General features: G+C 45.5%; 1 protein-coding gene across 4 annotated transcripts in view; it reads right to left on the bottom strand.

Moving 5' to 3' along the window:
• Positions 1-19,429, bottom strand: part of LOC118228387 (zinc finger protein DPF3-like) — a 49,572-nt gene that overhangs the window by 19,761 nt on the left and 10,382 nt on the right. For 2 of the 4 annotated variants that reach the window (XR_004765475.1, XM_035419876.1), the window contains exons 2-9: positions 14,534-14,694; positions 13,012-13,119; positions 8,289-8,425; positions 7,310-7,405; positions 5,896-5,968; positions 4,046-4,087; positions 2,319-2,459; positions 1,113-1,241 (exon numbers count right to left, since the gene is read on the bottom strand). Coding sequence is in view for 2 of the 4 variants with exons in the window: in XM_035419876.1 (XP_035275767.1) it covers positions 1,113-1,241; positions 2,319-2,459; positions 4,046-4,087; positions 5,896-5,968; positions 7,310-7,405; positions 8,289-8,425; positions 13,012-13,119; positions 14,534-14,694 (887 nt within the window). In the remaining 2 variants the exon portion in view is untranslated. The remainder of the gene's footprint in view (positions 1-1,112; positions 1,242-2,318; positions 2,460-4,045; positions 4,088-5,895; positions 5,969-7,309; positions 7,406-8,288; positions 8,426-13,011; positions 13,120-14,533; positions 14,695-19,429) is intronic. The other 2 variants (XR_004765476.1, XM_035419884.1) reach the window with 1 other exon arrangement.

Here is a 19,429-nt window from a genome sequence, read left to right on the forward strand (position 1 = left end):
GGCCAGAATACTCAGTCAGTGGGCAGCAGTCCACACCAACAGCAATACTGAAGAGCCTACAATACATGCAACACACAACACTCCTCCATACAACAGAAACAAAACAGCCACTGAAGCTAAATTCACAACCACTATCATGCTGAACAAAACAGGCTAAGCTTTGGAAGGACAATCCTTACAGCTGCAACCAACTGCTTTTGTAAGGATGGTGCATGAATGAATGCAATTTTTCACAAATAGAACTGCACACCATTTCATATTAGAAACATGTGGTCATGTCAGATACTTTTGTGACTTCATGTCAGAGAGCTGTGTAAAGCTATTTTTTATGTTTGTTTTCCAGTTGGATCACGTGAGATGCGCTCTTCTCTGTCTGTCTTGTTGGATGTATGGGTGATTTCCATCTGGTGTTTTATTACTGAATATTGAAGGCAGTAGTGAGTACACTTAACTGAATTTTATCTCGGTATGAGTATTTATCGGATGCCAGGTTAAAGAAAGTGTGTGGGCAACAACTTGAAATAAAAAGGCCTTTAAAGCAACTGTGAGAGAAAGCCAATGCACCGGCCTTTCAGTCTGACACATTGCCACGCATCAGCGTAGATCTGACTTGCATCTGGATTGCAGAGCTTGGACCCCTGAAGTGGTTCTACTGGGTTCTTTTGGCTTTCTTTAGACCTAAGGCAGTGATTTATAAACATCCAGTCAGAAGAGCAAAGTGCTCCTCTGTTTGCCTCTTTATTACCACACATTCATTACACCTGTGCGAAGACTCCAGTGATAAAACTGGGTCAGTGTGCCACAGGGCAGTGGTGCATAGTTTGTTTGACATACCAGCTGCAATACTCTCCAGTATTATTGGTTGTTTGTTTCCTTGAACATTTAAAAGCCAAATAAAACTAGGTTGTGCAAAAGTGGCTCTGGGCAAACAGGAAGTGGAGCTCTCTGCCTTCCTAATGGAAATCTCCCCCTAGCCAAGCGAGGAGTGCTGTGGGGCGATGGAGCAAAAATCAAAAAGCACTGGTGAGCTGCTGGCCACGGCGAAGCTGTAATGAAAGCGGGGAGGCAGAGCTTGGGATGCTGGGATAGCGGAACGAGAGGAAAGAACTCACCGGAGCGGCCGCAGTCAGAGCAGGACACCAGCTCCTCCGCCTGGCCTGTTTTCCTGTTGCTGCCTGAGTCACCCAGGCAGAAGTCACAGTAGTTATTGGGAATAACTGTGCCATCAGGGCCCTTCTGAGCTGTGAGGAGCAGAGAGAACAGGACCACTGCATCAGCTGGCAGAAACTGATCGACTGATCGACACCAGGGCTCTGAACAGGCCCTAAAATATCTCAGTATAAAACTGCAATAAAAACGTTTTCAGGTTATTTATTACTGTTTAAGGGTTAAAACCATATCAAAGGTGAATAAAAGATCCTTTTCACTGGCATGTATTCCTTGTGGAATTTTCCTTGTCTAATGATTTGACCCAGTGTAGAGTCAGTAACATTATGATCCAAGGAAATACACATTTTTTGACAAACACAACAAATATAATAAATCAAGAGACAAATGTTTTTCTGTCCATTGTCTGACACTGACTGGACTAATAATTTACATACACATTCATTTGTTCAGAGGTTTGTTCTGTATGCGCAGTTAAGCCTGTGTGTATTGATCAATGATTTAGTATAACAGGTGAGGCCTGGCTTAGTCCTCAGGGGCCTAGGTTGTAGGTTGTAAATTGCGTGGCCGGAGAGGGGATAGGTCCCTGCCTTCACTGAGCGAAGATATCAGGCAAGACCAATAGCTTGTAATGTTGATTAACAAAACATATGTCATTCTGGAACAGTTGCTGCAGGCCCTTGCGGATAAGATGGACATGTCAAGGCTTCTGAGGGTACTTAAGCCAACCCAAATGAACAGTATGTTGAAGGTTGCTGTGCTACAAACATGTTTTGTGTTTCAGTGACCTTCCCGCTGGCCTGCATGATGTTCAACAATCTTTTACTATTCTCTAGTAAAGTGTTTGCCAAAAGTGGTGAATTCCAACATTATCCTGACTGACCACAAAGAGAAGCTGGGTCCTAACAACATTCACATGTATATTTAAAAAAGGCCATTTCAAACAAAGTGTGGGCCTAAACTTGTGAGGGTCATTGACACTACCGGTGAACGGCAACAGTAGAGGGACACACAGGAAATACACCTCATGAACACACTGTCAGTCACCCTGAATACAGATGTCTTAACGACATCATGACTAGTACGTTAATTAATCACTGTGATCTCTGTAATATCAGCAGGGGAGCAGGCAGATGTGGAGCCTTCCTTACGTTTGTGGTTGTCAGAGCAGTGAGCAGGTGGAGACTGGGCTGGCTCTGAGTCTCTCTCGTCCTCACCCTCCTCTTCCGCCAGGTGGGTGTGGGCGTAGTGGTAGCTCAGGCCCGGACGGTTCTTGTAGCGCTTCCCACAGACTGAGAGAGGTAAAAACACACAGGAACTCTTAAGCACCACCTCTAGAAGCTTCAACACTTTACCGGACCAGTACCAGTCCTCAAGACCTAAGATCTAGAGCTTTCACCTGGACAATATATAAATATAATATGGTAATAAAAGCATATGGCTATTAATTCAGGTTTCCCAGAAATCCCCTGGGCAAACAGTTTCATGGGATAGCCAAATCTTTTGGACAGACTTCCTTAGATGTTGCCTGATATTAGATTATGTTTGGCATAGTTCTGTGTTCAAAGGTGTTAATAGAGTAAAGTATAAACAGACCATTAGTACTAATAAAAGTATACTGAAACTTAATATGGAGTAAGTAGTTCCAGGAACATTTGTTTAAATATTGTATGGAACCTTAAAATGTTATTTGAGGGATGTCCTTAAAATGAATGGTAGAAGATGATGTTATAACATTCTCAGTGTTATTTTAGAGAAGGTCCTTCTTGAGATAAAAGTATTAGATTGTCTCAACATCATGCACAGATTACGATCATTTATGTTTCTTTGTATTTTCTGGGACCTTTTCCCCCATTTTACAACGCAGCAAACGTCCACTGAACTGGTCACACAGCTTTATTTAACCAATGCTCATTTTGGACCAAGCGGACAGCCTTTTTGTTTTCACCTTGGAAAAGTAATATTTCACCAAAGCCTGATCGCCCTAAAAGCAGGTGAAGGCCCTGGAATGTCAGCAACAACATTTCACAACTCATTTTTCTAAGACAACACAGCACTATACACCTAAATCACTAGTTTTGTAGCCATACTTATTCTACACTTCACAGCATAGTGGAATAAGGGGATCTAAACATAGACCTTAATGCTTTCAATAAGTCAACAGGAGAAGGGGAACACGGACAATAAAGTTTATATTTATGAAGACAACAAATTGCCATTTTAAAATGAATATATACTATTCATGACTGATAACTATCACATTAGGCATCATATTTATGATAATGTTATCTACTGCAATACTGACCAAAAGGCACAAAATGTGTATTTTGGTACACATATTTCTAAAATTCAAATTCAATTCAAGATTACTCTAGTTTAGCTGAGTTTCACTTCAATACAGTGCAACTGCAATGTCAACTCAACATTCTACCAGTTCTCCTCTACCCCATCATTCTGACCTACAGACTAATCCTGAAGACTTAGCCCAGAATAAGAGGAACTGGTTTACTGATTGGGTTGAGAGATTAGGGCCAACAGGAAGACATTAGTGAGCAGCAGAGGAGAGCGCAGATGACAATAACATCCCACAGGACTTCGGACCAAACATGTTTGTCTCCACAGTGGAATTTGATCTTCTCTGCTGCAATGACCAGTTAATCTGCTTCAGAAAAAGTATGGCAGTAGCTGAGAAACAATTCCAAAAGATCACTCTGTAGATTTGAATGGTCCAATGGAAGTATTCAAGAATAGAATCATGTTAAAGGCAACCATGCTGATTCCACGGTTTAAAGAAGAGTAACTATGGCAGTCTGTGATCGTATCCTTAATCAAGCCCAAATTTCCCCATAGAAGAAAGGAAGGCGACAAGGCCAGATACCTGAGGCCGTCGTTTTTGAGTTATGCTTTTGTTTGTATCTGTCTGAAACAAAGAAGACACAAGCAAAAAAAGAAAAGAAGAAAACAAACAAGAGTAAGTTTCACTCAGAAAGAATTAGCATTACATGAAAGAGCCCAACCCCTCAACCCCCTCCCCCTCCTGTTTTTCAAATGTAAATTGCATACTGACAGGATCATTTGAGCCCAGAGTGACTACAGTCAGTTACACAAGATCCTTTACGATGTAGGAAATTATGCAAATCATCCACACATCCACTCCCTCAAAGTTTAAGTACCCTTCTTCTCTAATAAAGAGTGCAAATGGTGTAAATGTGTTCAAGAGTCGGCAATCTTATACAGCCTGCTTTTTTATCAGCACAATGACAAACTATCAATCTCCAGAGACCAAGCCATAAATCAGATTTTTATAAATGTGTTTTTTCTATCACAGGGTAGTCTCAAAGTTCTGGAAAAAGTTGTCCAGTAAGCGAGATTCAATTGAAAAGAGTTATTTTGGCTGATTTCTTGCTGACTTCCTCAACACCTCCACATTATTAACTGGATGCTAAATTGAAAATAAAACGTTTGACAGAAGCTAAAGAAAAAAAAAATCAATAAATGCTTTACAAGTCAGAATACTCCAAACAAACCAATCCAAAATACTGTCATGTGAAAAGGGAATTCAAACCCAAAGAGATTTTTTTTGGTATAAGACCAAAAGATTTTAATGAAATCTGATCATTAAAAATCTGTGCTGATAATTAAATCCTGTCTGATCAAGAACTTTTATCTGAAGTAATACAGCCAGATACAAAACACACCAGAGATAAATGTACTAAATAAAACATTAAAACTTAAGGGATTAAAGGAATCCTTGAGTGGTGAAACATGAACTTTTCATTCCATAGTATTGTCTGTTTTGTCTGAGAAGCACCGTCTCCCTAGTTTCTCACCAAGAATAAAAGGCAGAAGAAGAATTTATTTGACAAATTAAGCCTCATTGCCAACTGGAGTACTGAGAGGAAACAGAATAAAAAACACTTAAGCAGGTGATTCCCTGTGTTGGGCTGCCTTTTACAATGCTTTGTCCCAAATTAAAACAGTAAAAATGTCAGCTTTTTTAAATGCAAGTGCTTTATAGTATGTGAATGTTCAACAAGCACACCAGTGAGGTGTAATATAGACTGGGAAATTATGTGACTTAGAGATAGCACCAAGGCTCGATGCAGCCCTCTATATAATGGATTTCAACTGGCAGGACAGGACAGTGTGCAGACAGCAGCAGCAACTTAATTAAGGGAAGACTGCAGCGCTCTTAATTGGTGCGTTCAGAATACTGATGGCAGCATAAATTGTACCCAGGGACAGAGAAAACCAAAGCGAAGGAATACCACAATGTGTTAGGCTAGTAAAACTATTCTGTTCTGAGAGGAAGCCATAATTAACCATAATCGATAACAAACATTGACTGGCCTGTTAATTTACTGATCATATTTCAGCAGTGCTTCCTAGAGTACAAATCTAATGGATTTTGGAGAGTGTCTAAATTTTTTCATGTCTAAACCAATAAAACGGATTTGAAAATGTTAAGAAAACCTTACAATGATATCCTGGAAGGCAAGCTATAAAGCAATAATATTTAGCAAAATTGCCCCAGGATTCTAGAGCAGAGTAGTCTCCCCAACAGAGGCATTCTATGGTATTATCAGAGTTGAAGGTTTATTATGCACTTTGACAATGAAATCCTACATAATGTATTGTTTCTGTCAGTTGACCTAACTAGGTCTAACTGTAGCTGCCGGTGTGTTTTCCGAGAGCATGTGTTGTCCACCGCATGTGGCAGGCACTTACTGTCACAGACATATGGCTTGTCCTGGTCATCCACAGCCGCTGCCTCCGCCTTCCTGCGTCCTGAGCCTCGCCCCTGCAGGCACAGCAACTACACCGTGAAGACAGCGCCCCCACTTGGGACACGCAGGCTACAGCATTCACAATGTCCAGTCAAAACCACAGCGACATTAAGCACACACTGTGTGACACTGTTTGTCAAAGAACAAATTATACAGTAATTTGCTGTAATGGTGCATCTCAGAAACCTATTTCTTCAGACACAGCTTTGTGAAAACTCAGCCAGGTTTCCTTCAGACCGAGGCAGTGTACCAACCCTTCTTCAATGACTTCTGTCGAAAGGAAAGCACTTTCAATTTCTCCAGGTGAAAACAAACGGTCGCCAATTTCAATGTGACACATCGAAGAAAAAGTGCCAGCGTTAAAAACAATGGCGCACATGAAATCTTGACAAGACCCAAATTCTACTTGCTGGGTAACAAACTGCAGGACTAAGTGGCCTGTATCCAGGTGAATGAAGGCTTACAGAAGGAATGCAAAAATTTTGTCACTTTTGATTAATCCTTGTTTGCCACAGATCTGGTCAGAGCAGGGAACTCTACGCTGGTAAATCTTCTCCTGCACACATCTGGGCATATATCGTATCTGCCCCTCTCATCTCACTCAGCTTGCTGGCAGTTTTTCCCCATCTTTTGTGAGGGCTGTTTAAAAGTGACATATAATCAAGCGATTGAGGTCACTGTGATGACTGAACATTAGCCCGGTCACCAATTCCTGCCAAAGCAGGCCTGGGCAGAGATTCAGAACTGCAAAAATCACTTATAGTACAACAGCACAGAGACCGTAGAGTCTGGATGGGGTGTTAATCACACAAACAGGCATAATTCTTAATTTGAGTCAGTGACAAAGGGCATTTTCCAGTTATGACACTGAAATTTGACTTGTTAATCATATACTGTTTAAGCATTTAAACAATAACAATGTTAACAAACATTTTCAGTTTTCCCTAAATATTTAGGCATTACACAAACTGGTATTTTCCTTGCATTTTTTTCTTTTTATATTGTGACAAATTCACAGATACTTCCAAGGTATTTCACTGTACTGTACTAAAGTACCACTAAAAGTTATTGCCGCACAGTGAACAACCCTTCCATTATGAGCAATGTAGACTTCTATACCATCCCTGCCATTGTCATATAGTTATACCACTTCTGTATGATTATCCAACCAAGAATCCCAGTGCATGGCCTGGTGATTTCTACCTTCCCAACACAGGAGGACAGCAAACAACCCATGAACTGTCCCCTAAATCAACTGAGCTGTGATGGATCCAAAGGGTATGGGATGGAGGGGGCAATTGATTTTTCGCAATTAATGGGGACAATAAAAATAGTCTTTAGTCTGAAAAATTTACCCGGCCTTTGTTTCTATGCTTCCTTTTCGGAGCATCCACTTCAAAGTCTTCATCGTCATGGAAACCATCCCCGTTTTCTTCAGCCTCCAGAACCCTCTGCAAGATATCAGAAAGAGGAAGACAGGAAGAAAGTGAGGTTGTATTACACACTTTAGACCAATACAAATACACCACCTCAAGTTCAGTGAGCCACTGAACAGAAGGAAAGATGGCACCAAAGCTAGCTGGCTAGCCTGTTCTGATCATTATAGACAGTGACAAACATCGTAAAGCTAGCTGGCTAGCCTGTTCTGATCATTATAGACAGCGCTCCCCCCATTCCGCAATCACAAGCACCTTCACTAGCAGCTTTCCTGTGGGAAACACTGAATTATTTTCTACCGTGCAGTATGGTGTCGTTGGTGTTATTCTTTCTGCTATTGGGCTCAATTGGGTTCGGACTTAAAGTCTAGCTTGAGTTTGTTGGGCTGGTTTGGGTCATAAAGACATATGGTTTAGGCAGAACCGGACCTCAATTCTAACCAGATGCAGACCTCTAATTGATATCAAATGTGTTTTTTAGGGAGGGATCCTCAGCCTTTACTGCTTTCCACTGTCACTGGAGACTGTGACATTTTAACAGGAGCTGCTTCAGAGGAGCTGCTGCACCTTTAAACTGGTCTTTGAAGTAGCATTTTGAACAAAATGGCGTGTACTTTTGAATTTGTCCTTTCACCATTCTGCATAGTCTACAGGAGGTTCAGTATACACCATACAGAGTGAGGGGGAATTATAGTCCTAAAGTGCCCAATTCAGGATTATTTAACTCACACTTCAAGGATCGGATGAATTGATTTCAAATCCAAATAATGGTTAATTCAGAAAAAATCAGCACATTCTGTAGCCTTCCAGGACAGAAACGGTTCACCCCTCTAGCTATGAGGATATGACAGGTCAATGGGAGCCCCCAACCCCTCCCTGAGTGATCCCGTGCCCCCACCTGGATCTCCAGCAGACTCTCCTCCTCCTTGGAGTTGTTGCTGCTGCTCTTCCTCTCCAGGCTCTCGCCTCTCAGCAGTGCCTCTAAGGTAGTGCCTTCCATGGGCAGGGGCTCTTTCTTGGGTGCCAGCTCCCCTTCTGTGGGCACAGACAGCAGAGACATGGTCAAAATCACTGTGGCAGAAATACAGGATACAGACAAAATGGGGACAATCCAGCCCTCAGTGCCCTCGTTGAGACAGGCAGTCGTGTTCCCTTTAAAGGATACCTTTGGGGTTTTTTTCTAATTGGACCCCCAAACTAATTCCACCATGGTCATTGGTACTGATAATAATTTTGTTACATCTTTCTTTGTGGTGTGGGCTGTGCAAACGGGCCTTGAAATTCCTTTTGAATGCAGTTTTCCAACCAATAAAAGCTTGATTAGCATATACAAATGTATTTAATAGATAACTGTGAGAGGTTATCACTCAAAACTTTGGAGTTACTATGCGGTTATTATTTTGAGGGAGGTTATTTTATAGCCATTTCAAGACTTGTTTGCGTGGCCCCATTAGACTGCACTGCAAAGCAGAGTGGAGCGGTTCTCGAGGTGACCAAAGCTCGACAAAGAAGGACGTGGCAAATTTATTACCATTACCGATCAGCATGGTGGAAATAGTTTGGAAAAATGAGTCAAAGTCAGAAAAAAAATGAAGCTGTCCTCGCACAGTTATTCATTTCTATAAAACGTCAACCCACTCTTGGCTTAACTAATGTATTAATGCACATTTTTCAGTGAGAAATGAGCAGCAATTGATGGACTCAAACAAGTCAGGAAATTTGTTCCATAAGTCTCTCCTGTCAGGCTGACATGGATGTCAGAGAGAATAAAAAATGAAACACACCAGGTGCATGAGATGAAAGGATGGAGAGGGAGGGGAGGAGAGAGACACGGCAGGGTTGGCAGGCTGCCCTTATGGTTCTTTTTTCTCTAGTCACAGGGGTCAATTCCCAAACTGAAAAAGGGGGTATCAATTTCTACACTGAGGTGCGTGCTGTATTTTTCCCATTCTTTAACTTTCAGATGTTTGCACAGAGCTGAAACGGCTGGGAGGGAAAGGTATATGAATGACCTTTCTTGGGCTTGATGTAAGGGAAGCCCTTATACCTCAGCAGTGTTTCTAATGAAAGGAGGGGCGGCTTCCTCCTGTGATCTCTCATAACAGCAGGGACGAGAGCGGGACGCGGGATGAAAAAGATATGAGGTTCCTAGGTGAAGTCTGCAGATGCAGTAAGCTGTGTTTATTGAGTGCAGAGCCCCACTGCCCCCCCCCTCCCTCCACCTCTCAGCCCCCTCATCCCCCCCCCCCCCCCCCCCCCCCATTGTGTCTGTGCAGGTTGACTTTCAGCTGTCAGCGACGAGACAGCATCCCCCCACCCCCACCCCACCCCACCTCCCCAACGCTGAGGACGAAAATAGAGCAGGCTGTCTGCAAGCAGGTGATTGTGCATGCAGGCTGAGTCCGTGGCTGTGAGCACCTCCACCTCCACCGCCAGGAGTGCACTGACTCCCATACCAAAGAGGGGGACCTGTCACGAACAAGACGTCCTTTTTCTCACAATAAAACAGCTGGCAAGCCTCCCAGCCATAATATAGCATTCTGCTTCCGAAGGGGTTCTGCCCTTCCACGCTGGCTGCACTAGGGTGTGGAGGTTAGGGTTCTAGATTCAGGACCTGATGGTTGTGGAATTGAATGACAAGTAGTGGGGCTCCCAAGCTGCACACTTAAAGCAACTTTTACACGCACTCCTCAAGTGTGCAAAATGTAAAGCTTTCATAGCACTGCAAGTCCGCCTGGATGAAGAACAATAGCATCAACAGCAATAAGGATAAATACATGAGCAGTCCCACACTATATCACAGAGGGGAAGTCATCTCTTGTTTCATTCCCTGTCCCCTGGGAGGACAGTGTGGGGGAACAGCATCTCATGGAACGGCAGACGATAGGATCGACTACATGGCTTTCATTAATTGAGTGGGAAATGAAATAAAAATAAATGAAAGACATGACACTGATCCTATCGGGAGCAGTTCCACAAGACTGCTCTCCCACACTCTACCCTCTATGATAGGGAATACAGAGCGATAACTGCTGCCCTATAATCTATAGCAGAACTGCACAGCTCCTTGATTCGGTCCCAAAGATCTATGGAACTAAATAACTGAGAGTTTGTGCAATATAGAGTAAAATCACGTGGCTCAGAGGTCAGTAAAATTTCTAAGTTCACTGTCAAAATCTGTTCTAATCTGTGAAACTGATGTTTTGGTTGAGGATAATGGAGGTCATTCAAAGTAAATTGGAGCCACAATTTCAACTTAAAATTTGTAGGTTACCACAATAACATCTTGAACAAGCCTGTGCGTTACACTGACTATTTCTTTTGACTGACTTTTGATGATATGTAACCACTGCAAATGTGAAAATTAAGTAAAAATGATTTTACTGGGTTCTCTAAATCATTGCTTATTGAGCCAAATATAGTAGTTATGATACAAATGAAAAAAAAAGGAATGAATGCATATAAAGGTTTTATAAAAAGTTACAGAACTGCAACCTATAATAAAGTGCTATGTGCACCACTGTGGATTGGGTGGTTTAACACTATTACCCTTCAGGCCATAGCACTTGTATTAGGGACAAGCCTACATCAGCATTTGGTCAGAACCTAAATGTGCAAGTACACTACACTGTACCAACCTACACTGTTAAAAACTCGTAGTATATCCCAAATTAATTGCATTTTCCAAGCACGTACAAAATGGCTGTGTGCAGTACGTGTGGCTGAGTGGACACCAGCCTACTATAGAGGATCTCATTTCACAGAGCAGGGAACAGTGACTTCTTAGTTGCGTTATTTATTTATTTATTTATTTATTACAATTTTTAAATGTATTTTCTAAACAGAAGCTTGTATCTAGGGTAACTAACACTCTGGCATTTACTCAGCTGGATACACTTAACTGAACACACAAGGCAACAGCAGCACCTCCCTCAACACTTGAAACTGCAATCTTCCAGCCACCAGTCCACTTCCTTAACCATCACACCACAATGGAAACCCACTCTGCCCACCAAACAGCTTCAGTTTCAGCTCCATTTTGTAACCTTCTGTTGAAGCTCCATTTTATTTCCTGACTATAGGCATGAGGAAATTATAAAAATAGCAATGATACTAAGTGGCACATTAAAACCGCCAAGTAAGGAGCCGGGTCTTCCTTCGGCCTTGTCTGAGTGCCTGCCAGTGCTAAGCTTACACCCCTTTCCCTCTCGGGTTTGAGCTGGGGTCTGGAGCTGGTTTTTCTCCTGGTGACGTGCCTACCGAGTGAAGTTTGTCGCTAACAGGCAGAGGGCTGTGGTGCTCTGAGGATAAAGTACTGAAGGAAGTGTGAGACAAAGACTGGTCTTAAGTCTTTCCTCTTATCAAGCTCCTCACACACTCCCCCTTAAAACCCCTTCTCACGACAGATCTCCACTCCCATGCAGTGAGAAAGCTATCGGATGAAGAGTGTCGGAGAAGGACAAAAACACCATTCTTCTAAATGAGACAATGCTTACATACCAGATAACTTCAGCTTGGCGCTCCAGTATCCTCTTTGAGGGATAAATTGTGTCCTACATGACAAGAAGGCTTGACTTCAGAAAAGTCCTTTTTGTCAGGACTGAATTTTAAATATGTGTAAAACTTTCCTTAAAAAAAAAACTGGCAGGCCTTTTGACTTGAGGTCAGAGCAGTTATCTGACCTCTGCTGGGGCCAGATAGGAGGCACTGTTGCCATGCCAACAGAGAAAAGGGACATTGATGAGAAGGGGGTGAAACTGGAGAGGTGGTAATCAGAGGCAGATGGGGCCCAGGCTGTGGCCTCGAGCTGGCCTTGACTGAACAGACTGAAGGAATGTGCAGGTTACACTGCACTGTACAGGACAGGGGCGGGGGGGGGGGGGGGAGAGAGAGAGAGAGAGAGAGAGAGAGAGAGAAACAAAGAGAGGGAGAGAGAGAGGAAAAGAGTGATAGAGACAGAGAGAGAGGGGTTGAGAGAGAGAGGGGGGAAAGAAACAGAGAGAGAGAGAGAGAGAGAGAGAGAGTAATTGAGAGAGAGCCTGAGTGAGTGAGTGCGCGAGCAAGCGAGAGAGGAAATTAAACAAGAAAAAGACTGAGAGGAAGGCTGGCAGGAGAGGGAGTGAACGAACAAACAAGTCAATGAATCACAAAAAGAAGAGAGGGAGAGATAGAGAAAGAGTGGCAACGCAGTAACTGTGGGAGTGAGAGAGGCAAGAAGAGAGTGGGAGCGTGGGTCACAGCTCAGCAGAGAGACTAGCAGAGAGTAATTAAGCTCTGTACAGACAGACAGGGAATATTCTTCAGTTATTACGCAGGTTACTACATTACTTTGTGCTTTTTCTTCTTATGGCACAACAACAATTACCAACAACTTACCAGTCCTAAGGTCACAAGCTGGGTGACAACAGCCACTCTCTGCACAGCAGGCTTACATAACAGGGCATGGTAACTTCATTTCCTTACAGCACATATGAGTGAATGTGTAGGTGAAGTGAAGAATGTGTTTTTTCTTCAGATCTCCTCCACAGAACACACAAAGTAAAAAAGCGGTGTAAGAAGAGCGGGTGAAATTGAGGTGGGAGTGACTCTGTAAGGGGGTGTGGGGGGGCGAGGTGTCTTACCAAGCCTGAGCTCACACAGCCGCAGCTGGGGGTCCACGGGGGTGTGCAACCGCCTCTTCTTCCTCCAGCAGCGGGCCGGGTAGGTGTACATCTGTCCCGCCGCCATGCCTGCACACGGTCACACGGACGGGAGGCAACTTTGAGGACCACCCTGACGCTCCGCGCACCCAAAAACCCCCATCCCTCATTTCAGCCATTCAGCTTCAATGTGACTCACTCCTTCCCCCAGCTTTGCGTTCGCCTCACACCATGTAAGGGCCGACGTGTGTGTACATTACTCCGCTGCAGCCGGTGGCACATCTAGGCAGCGCGGAGCTACGCGGCCCCAGTTCGCCTGCACTTCTCTGGCGTCCTTCCACCCTTTGTTTCAGATCCACATTTTTCATATTTTCTGTTTACAGCTTCCAAGTAGGCCTGATACAATGCGATCGCAAACGTTATTACGCCTTCAGTGGAAGCAGATGGTTAAAACGAGGGGACGAACCAGCTGCGAATGTGTTCAAACAAGAGTCTGTCGGCCGCAAAGTATAGGGTGGAACCGAAGGACTTCGCAGGCTGGATGCAAAGTCTATTTGCATCTGAGTTTTGGTATGCACACTGTTGCTCCCTTGAGCGGCTGAAATTGAATTACTATCCAGCCATATCTCAAAGCCCTTCAAAAAGTAAACACGTTCAGGGTGTAGTCCGATTGGTAACGCGACACAGTCATTTGCAACCTGGGCACTCACAATGCTGAGAGGGAAAGTTTGTGCAGGGTGTAGAATGCGCTGCCAAACCTCTCAGCCTCTCAGCCTTCAGGAACCACCCCTCTAACCCTTATCCACGGAGGGTGTCGGGTTTCAGCTTTTTTTTTAAATGAAGGGAGGACATCAGGTTATTTATATAACCTGAAAAAGGAAATTGGAGTTGAGAGCCCATGCATGGTCTATAGCTGCATACCTCTCCCAGAAAACTTCACTGAAAACTAATTACGGGCGTAGTAGGACGTTCAGGGTCCAGATTCAGGAAAACAGATGAGGCCCTTTCCTTCGGGAACAGATTTAAACAAGAGCTTGACACACACAGTCAGGGAGTGGACAAACACCAAAACCGACATCTGAGAGAATAATGCTTGCTTAAATCTGTCCCTCAAAATTAGGCACAGTACCAGTAGATAGATTCTTTGACTGAATGCTTCAGTATTCAACTGAAAGTGTGCCTATTTTATCAGATAGGAGAAAAGTTTTACTGCTACACTGCATGTAGCTGTTGAAAAGCTGGAGGTGTCTCACAATCATGACAGCTTCCAATGGCCTGGCCATTGTGTTCAGCCCAGCGGAAGACAAGGCAGTTGATTTCCACCCACACCCTTTTGATCGCAAGCACTGAGATTCTGACAACTCCATAATGGGGCGGAGCTGAAGCGAACCGTCAGTTTGCTCTCCAAAAATAAATAAAGGCTGAGTCACCAAGTCACCGTGTACGGACGGCTCGCCACCGCCCCTGGCCCCGCCCCCAGCCTCCGCTCTCCGGCGCCACCCACCTGGCCCCCGGTGGCGGCGCTCCATCCAGATGTAGCAGTTGTTCTGCGCCACGCCGGTCTGGGAGTCCAGGAAGGGCAGGCGGACGCTGCGCTCGGCGCACAGGCGGGCATTGTAGCTGCGACAGTGCTCAATGGCCTCCTTGTAGAACTGGTCGCCCAGCCTGCGGGGACACAATGCGGGCCAGTGTCAGACTCGGTAAACACAGCGCTAAAATAAAACCTTCAGCCTCATCATCATTCACAGTCCCGAAGGACAGACGTTTTCCGACACTGCAGTTCAACGCATGATTTCCCTCTGGGCAATGTATCGTGTCCAAGCACAGTGCACTTGGTACGCAATGTCGGTACATATTATGAACAGTGACGTTGAACATATTGTTCATACTTACTGCCATACAGCTGAAGAATGCTTTATTATTATAATGCAGTCACCATTACTATTCAGAGATACGGCAAATCACACAATTAATACTGAAACTAAGAGCACACTGTGGGAAAACCTGACTAATTGTGAGAATGATTACATATGTTACATATGTGCAGTTGTTATTTGAAAGTGCTTGCAGATAGACCCTGAAACACTGAAGGTATGGCCATGTCTACTCGGAGCTGTTATTCTCCCCGCTGCTCCCCCCAGCTTCCAGTGACAGAAACGAGACAGACTGTGTCCTCAGCTGATCCTTCTCCTGGACTCCCGCGCGCCCATATTTATCAGGCTTAGAGCAGCTGCCACTCACGGCTGCAGTTTCCAGTCCGCAGGAGAGAAGCGGTTCTCGGCAGTCAATCGGCAATCCCAGAATGCTCTGCTTTCCGCAGCCGCATTGCTGTTTTTTTCCCCCCAGTCTGCGGTGAAACGTCGGGCTGTCGAACCAGAAGGGAAACGCGGAGACCGGATTCGACGCGGTCAGCTTGACCGCGGACGCGGCTTTGGGAGAGGGAGGTCGCGAACGGTGGCGTGGCCCGCCTGACCGCGGTTTCCGCGCCGATGCGTGTCTCCGGAAGATTCTGCCGCACCCCGCTGACCGCGGTGCCTCCTCAGGTCTCCATGTCCCGAACACAATGTGCGGGTGAATTTATGGCTTTTAATCACTCAGACAGTGAATGCAGATCCGCCACGGCGGTTTATCTTGGCTGGCATGTGGAAGAGTGGGTATTAAAAGCGGTGGGAAACCAGACGGGACGGGGGGGGCGGGTACGAGTGGCTACCGGGCAGGACCCCGGGGGAACCGGGGTTTGGGCCAGCGCCAGCACACCGCAGAGAGAGCGGCGAAGGAGGCGGACGCCCTTTGCGAGCGTCGCCGCCCGTGCTCCGCAACCCAATCAAATTGTCTCACCTCATTTCATCCAGACCCTATCAGACATCAGCAGAGACTGATAAAGGGGGCTGGGTGAGCTGTCGCTCCAGAGAATTTGCACACGGCGGGAACAGCACGCACGCCATTTCGGAGGCAGTCAGTCCATCGCCGTCCTACCGCAGAAGCTCTAAGGCTGCGGCTTTAAGGCTGTAGCGGCCGATGAACTCGAATGACCTTTCTTTGTTTGGTTTATCTCCTTGGAGCAGCTCAAGCTGAAGCTCCGCAGACCGTGGGCTTCTTCAGTGTTTCTCCTGGCGTTTCTCTGAGCGTTGACTCTGGGCCAGTCTGCGCTACTTCAACAGTGTGAGCCGAGGGGCCGGGGACTTATCCTCGGTGCCAGATACCACCCTGCCCAGCAACAGCTCTACCCAAGGCCGCGCCTGGCCGGAGAAGACTGCTCCGGCTATAGCTCTGACCAGCGTGATTTACCGCCACCGAGAATGTCCCTAAACCAGCTTGCCCCTGCATCTAGTGGCAAAGCAGGAAGAAAATGTCTGCCATTGTGTTACCGTTCGCGACGCCCTCCCCCACCTGATTCTGCTGCACAGACAGCGGAGCCCAGGCATCTTATTATTCACAGTGAAGTCGAGAAATCACACCTCTCTCGCTGATTGGGGCAAGCAGAACGACTCACATGCCAATCAGTCTGTTGCGTTAATTGGAGCGAGGCTGTCGAACAGACGGGTCTTCCGCAGGCGCTAATAACCTGGACTCGTGACAGTGAAGTACGAACTAAGCATAAAAAAGCACAAAACTATGACACCCCACATTTACCCTGTGCTCTTGCACTGGTGACCCGTGACAGAAAAGCAGACTGTGCTCACCGCCTCCACCAACAACAGTGAGGTTTGTGGAGCTAATCAATTGCGCCACATGTTTTCAATTATAATCCCCACCCCCCCAGAGCAGCAGGCGGCCATTTTGAACAAACGCTGCCCTATGTTCTGCTATAACCACAGGTCTCAGGGTCTCTGTGTCTGAACCCACATTCCTCCCCCCACCAACAACAGGCAATGGTGTCAGGGGGCGTGAGGGTGATTCTGACAAACAGAGACCTTTCTCTCTCTCTCTCTCTCTCTCGCACTCTCTCTCTCTGTCTCATCCCTCCGTCTATCTCTCATTCTCAGTCTCCATTTCTCCCCCCCCCCAACCTCCCTTGATTAGATCTGCACTCCCTCGCCCCACAGATACACAGAAATGTTTGGAATGTGGTGTCGGACAAAGGGAAAATCACTGGCAGGCCGGGGGCACAATGGGACCCAGTGTTCTGTGTTCTGCACCTTGAGAGAGACTCATTGTTACCTGAGTGAGCAAGTGCTGGCCCAGGTACACCATGCAGAGAGGGGAGAGGGCAGAAAGACAGTGAGAGAGAGAGAGAGAGAGAGAGAGAGAGAGAGCCAGAGAAAGAGAGAGAGACAGAAAGACAGATAGACAGGCTCAGGTACACTATGCAGATAAAGTGAGAGAGCGTGAGAGGTGTGAGAGATGAGTGGGGGAGGTGGGAAGACTGTAAGTGTGATCTCTAAGGGCAAACACAGACCCAGGACTATAAGGCAGACAAACAGCATGACAGCGAGAGACAGAGAGAGAGAGAGAGAGAGAGAGAGATAAAGAGTGCAAGAGGCAAAGAGGAGAGGGTATAAAACGTGTGATCTCTAAGGGCAAACACAGGCCCGGGCACACCATGCAGAGAGAGAGAGAAAAAACTGCCAAAGACCACAGAACTGAGAGGTCTGAGCAGAGTAACAAAGATGTTTTTTAATGTCTGGAGTCGGTGGTTAAACCACGTTATGGTTTCCAGCAATAGACAGTAAAATGTTTTCACAAACCCCTGACAGACTGCAAACCCTTATAACAAGTGCCCTGGTAAAACTGAAAAAAAGAAAACATAAAAAAAACATCTTGCATCTCTGGCGAAAAAATGTAAATACACGTTAAATTCCAAGACAAAACAATAAACCTATCCAGGATTACATACCAGCAATACAAATTGTCACAGAAGCTTCAATTACTGATAGAAACTCTCTTCAAACAGCCAAGAGCAGGTGCATTTTTAGCAGCTTTGTCTTGCTCAGAATGTTTACTGCTATCTTCCCCAAAACAACAATCAATTGTGAGAATGATTAACTGCAGTTTGCAGTCTTCTAAAAGCCATGGTTGACCATTTGAAGCGAATCAACACGTGATCTCCATCGAATGCCATTTTGTAGCACATTACTGTAATGAACTTTTAAGTGCCTGGCAAAGAGGCTTTTATCAGCACAAGGACATGAAATATGAAGAGGCTGCTTATGCGTGGAGTGCGGGCGTTTGAAGCCGCTTCAGACGCCCCTGCGGAGCGCGTCACACTCGGCAAGAAGACGGCTCGAAGCTGTCCCAGCGTTCCTCGCACACGCGAGCCGTGAAGACTAAGCAGAGCCGGCGACGGCTCCCCGGACGGCTCTGTCTGTCAGACTGCCCCGCCGGTATAATGAGATAAGCGGGCTTCTAGCCGCGTCAGGTAGCTTAGTCTCCCGTGGGACGCGTTGCCACGGCTTTAGTGCGCGTTGCGCTCGGCAACGGGCTCCGCACGCCGCGCGCCGCGTGGGGAATCTCCCCGGCTGGCCCGCGGGTGAAACCGCGGCGACGGTGGCGGAACATACGGGAGACGACCGGAACGACGGTCCCCTAGCTCTGCGTCTGCGCGCGGGTTCCCACTGGACAGGGAGCCCTGCTGTCTCTAGGGCTCTGCACTGGGACTGCAGTGGGACTGCAGTGTGGCTGCTGTGTGCCTTATTGACTACGGATCACTTCAGAGTATGATGTGCAGAATTTCACTACAGTGCACATTTCAAATGCGTGCAGAAGTGCGGGATTTAGGGATGTGTTTTTTATCGTTTACCTGGAAAAGGATAATAAACACGCAAAACTAAAGAACAAATTACTGAAACAAAAAATATTGCACTGTGCCTTTTACGAAAGCAAAAAGAAAATGTGTGCATTACTCAAAATCAGACTGAATGTCTTTCTTTTGCAAATATTTCACCTGAAGAGAAAGGAAAGAAGTCCCTCTTCATGAAAAACAAGCCAAATGCAAACTTTTTAATGTACAGACAGCATTTCCACGAGGCAGCACCGGAGCTATTCTCAATCACATCACACCTGCAAGAAAGAAGCAATGAGCCCAAAGAAGATAGCACCGCCATGATAGATTCCACACGCCACCCAAATCAAATAGCAAATGTAGCCAACTAGCAGAGCAAATTTGTTTCCATTGATTACTATGGAAGTACACAATGGTCTGGTATAAGTATTGAATAAAAATTCTACTTCATGACTATGCTTGGTTACTTTTTACAGTGTTTTATTTGATACAGTAAGTTACCAGCCCACAGAAGCTTAATATAAGATGGATCACACATCAGCTGAGGAACATTGTTTATTATTCAAAGCATGATAAATTAACTCTGAATTTTAATAATCAAACAACCTCTAGCAGTTAACCGATAAGAACTGGCCCAACTTGCCGATAAACACACTTGAGCCAAAAGCACACTGAAAA

Source organism: Anguilla anguilla, chromosome 1 (assembly GCF_013347855.1).
Source record: "Anguilla anguilla isolate fAngAng1 chromosome 1, fAngAng1.pri, whole genome shotgun sequence".
Taxonomy (NCBI): Eukaryota; Metazoa; Chordata; class Actinopteri; order Anguilliformes; family Anguillidae; genus Anguilla; species Anguilla anguilla.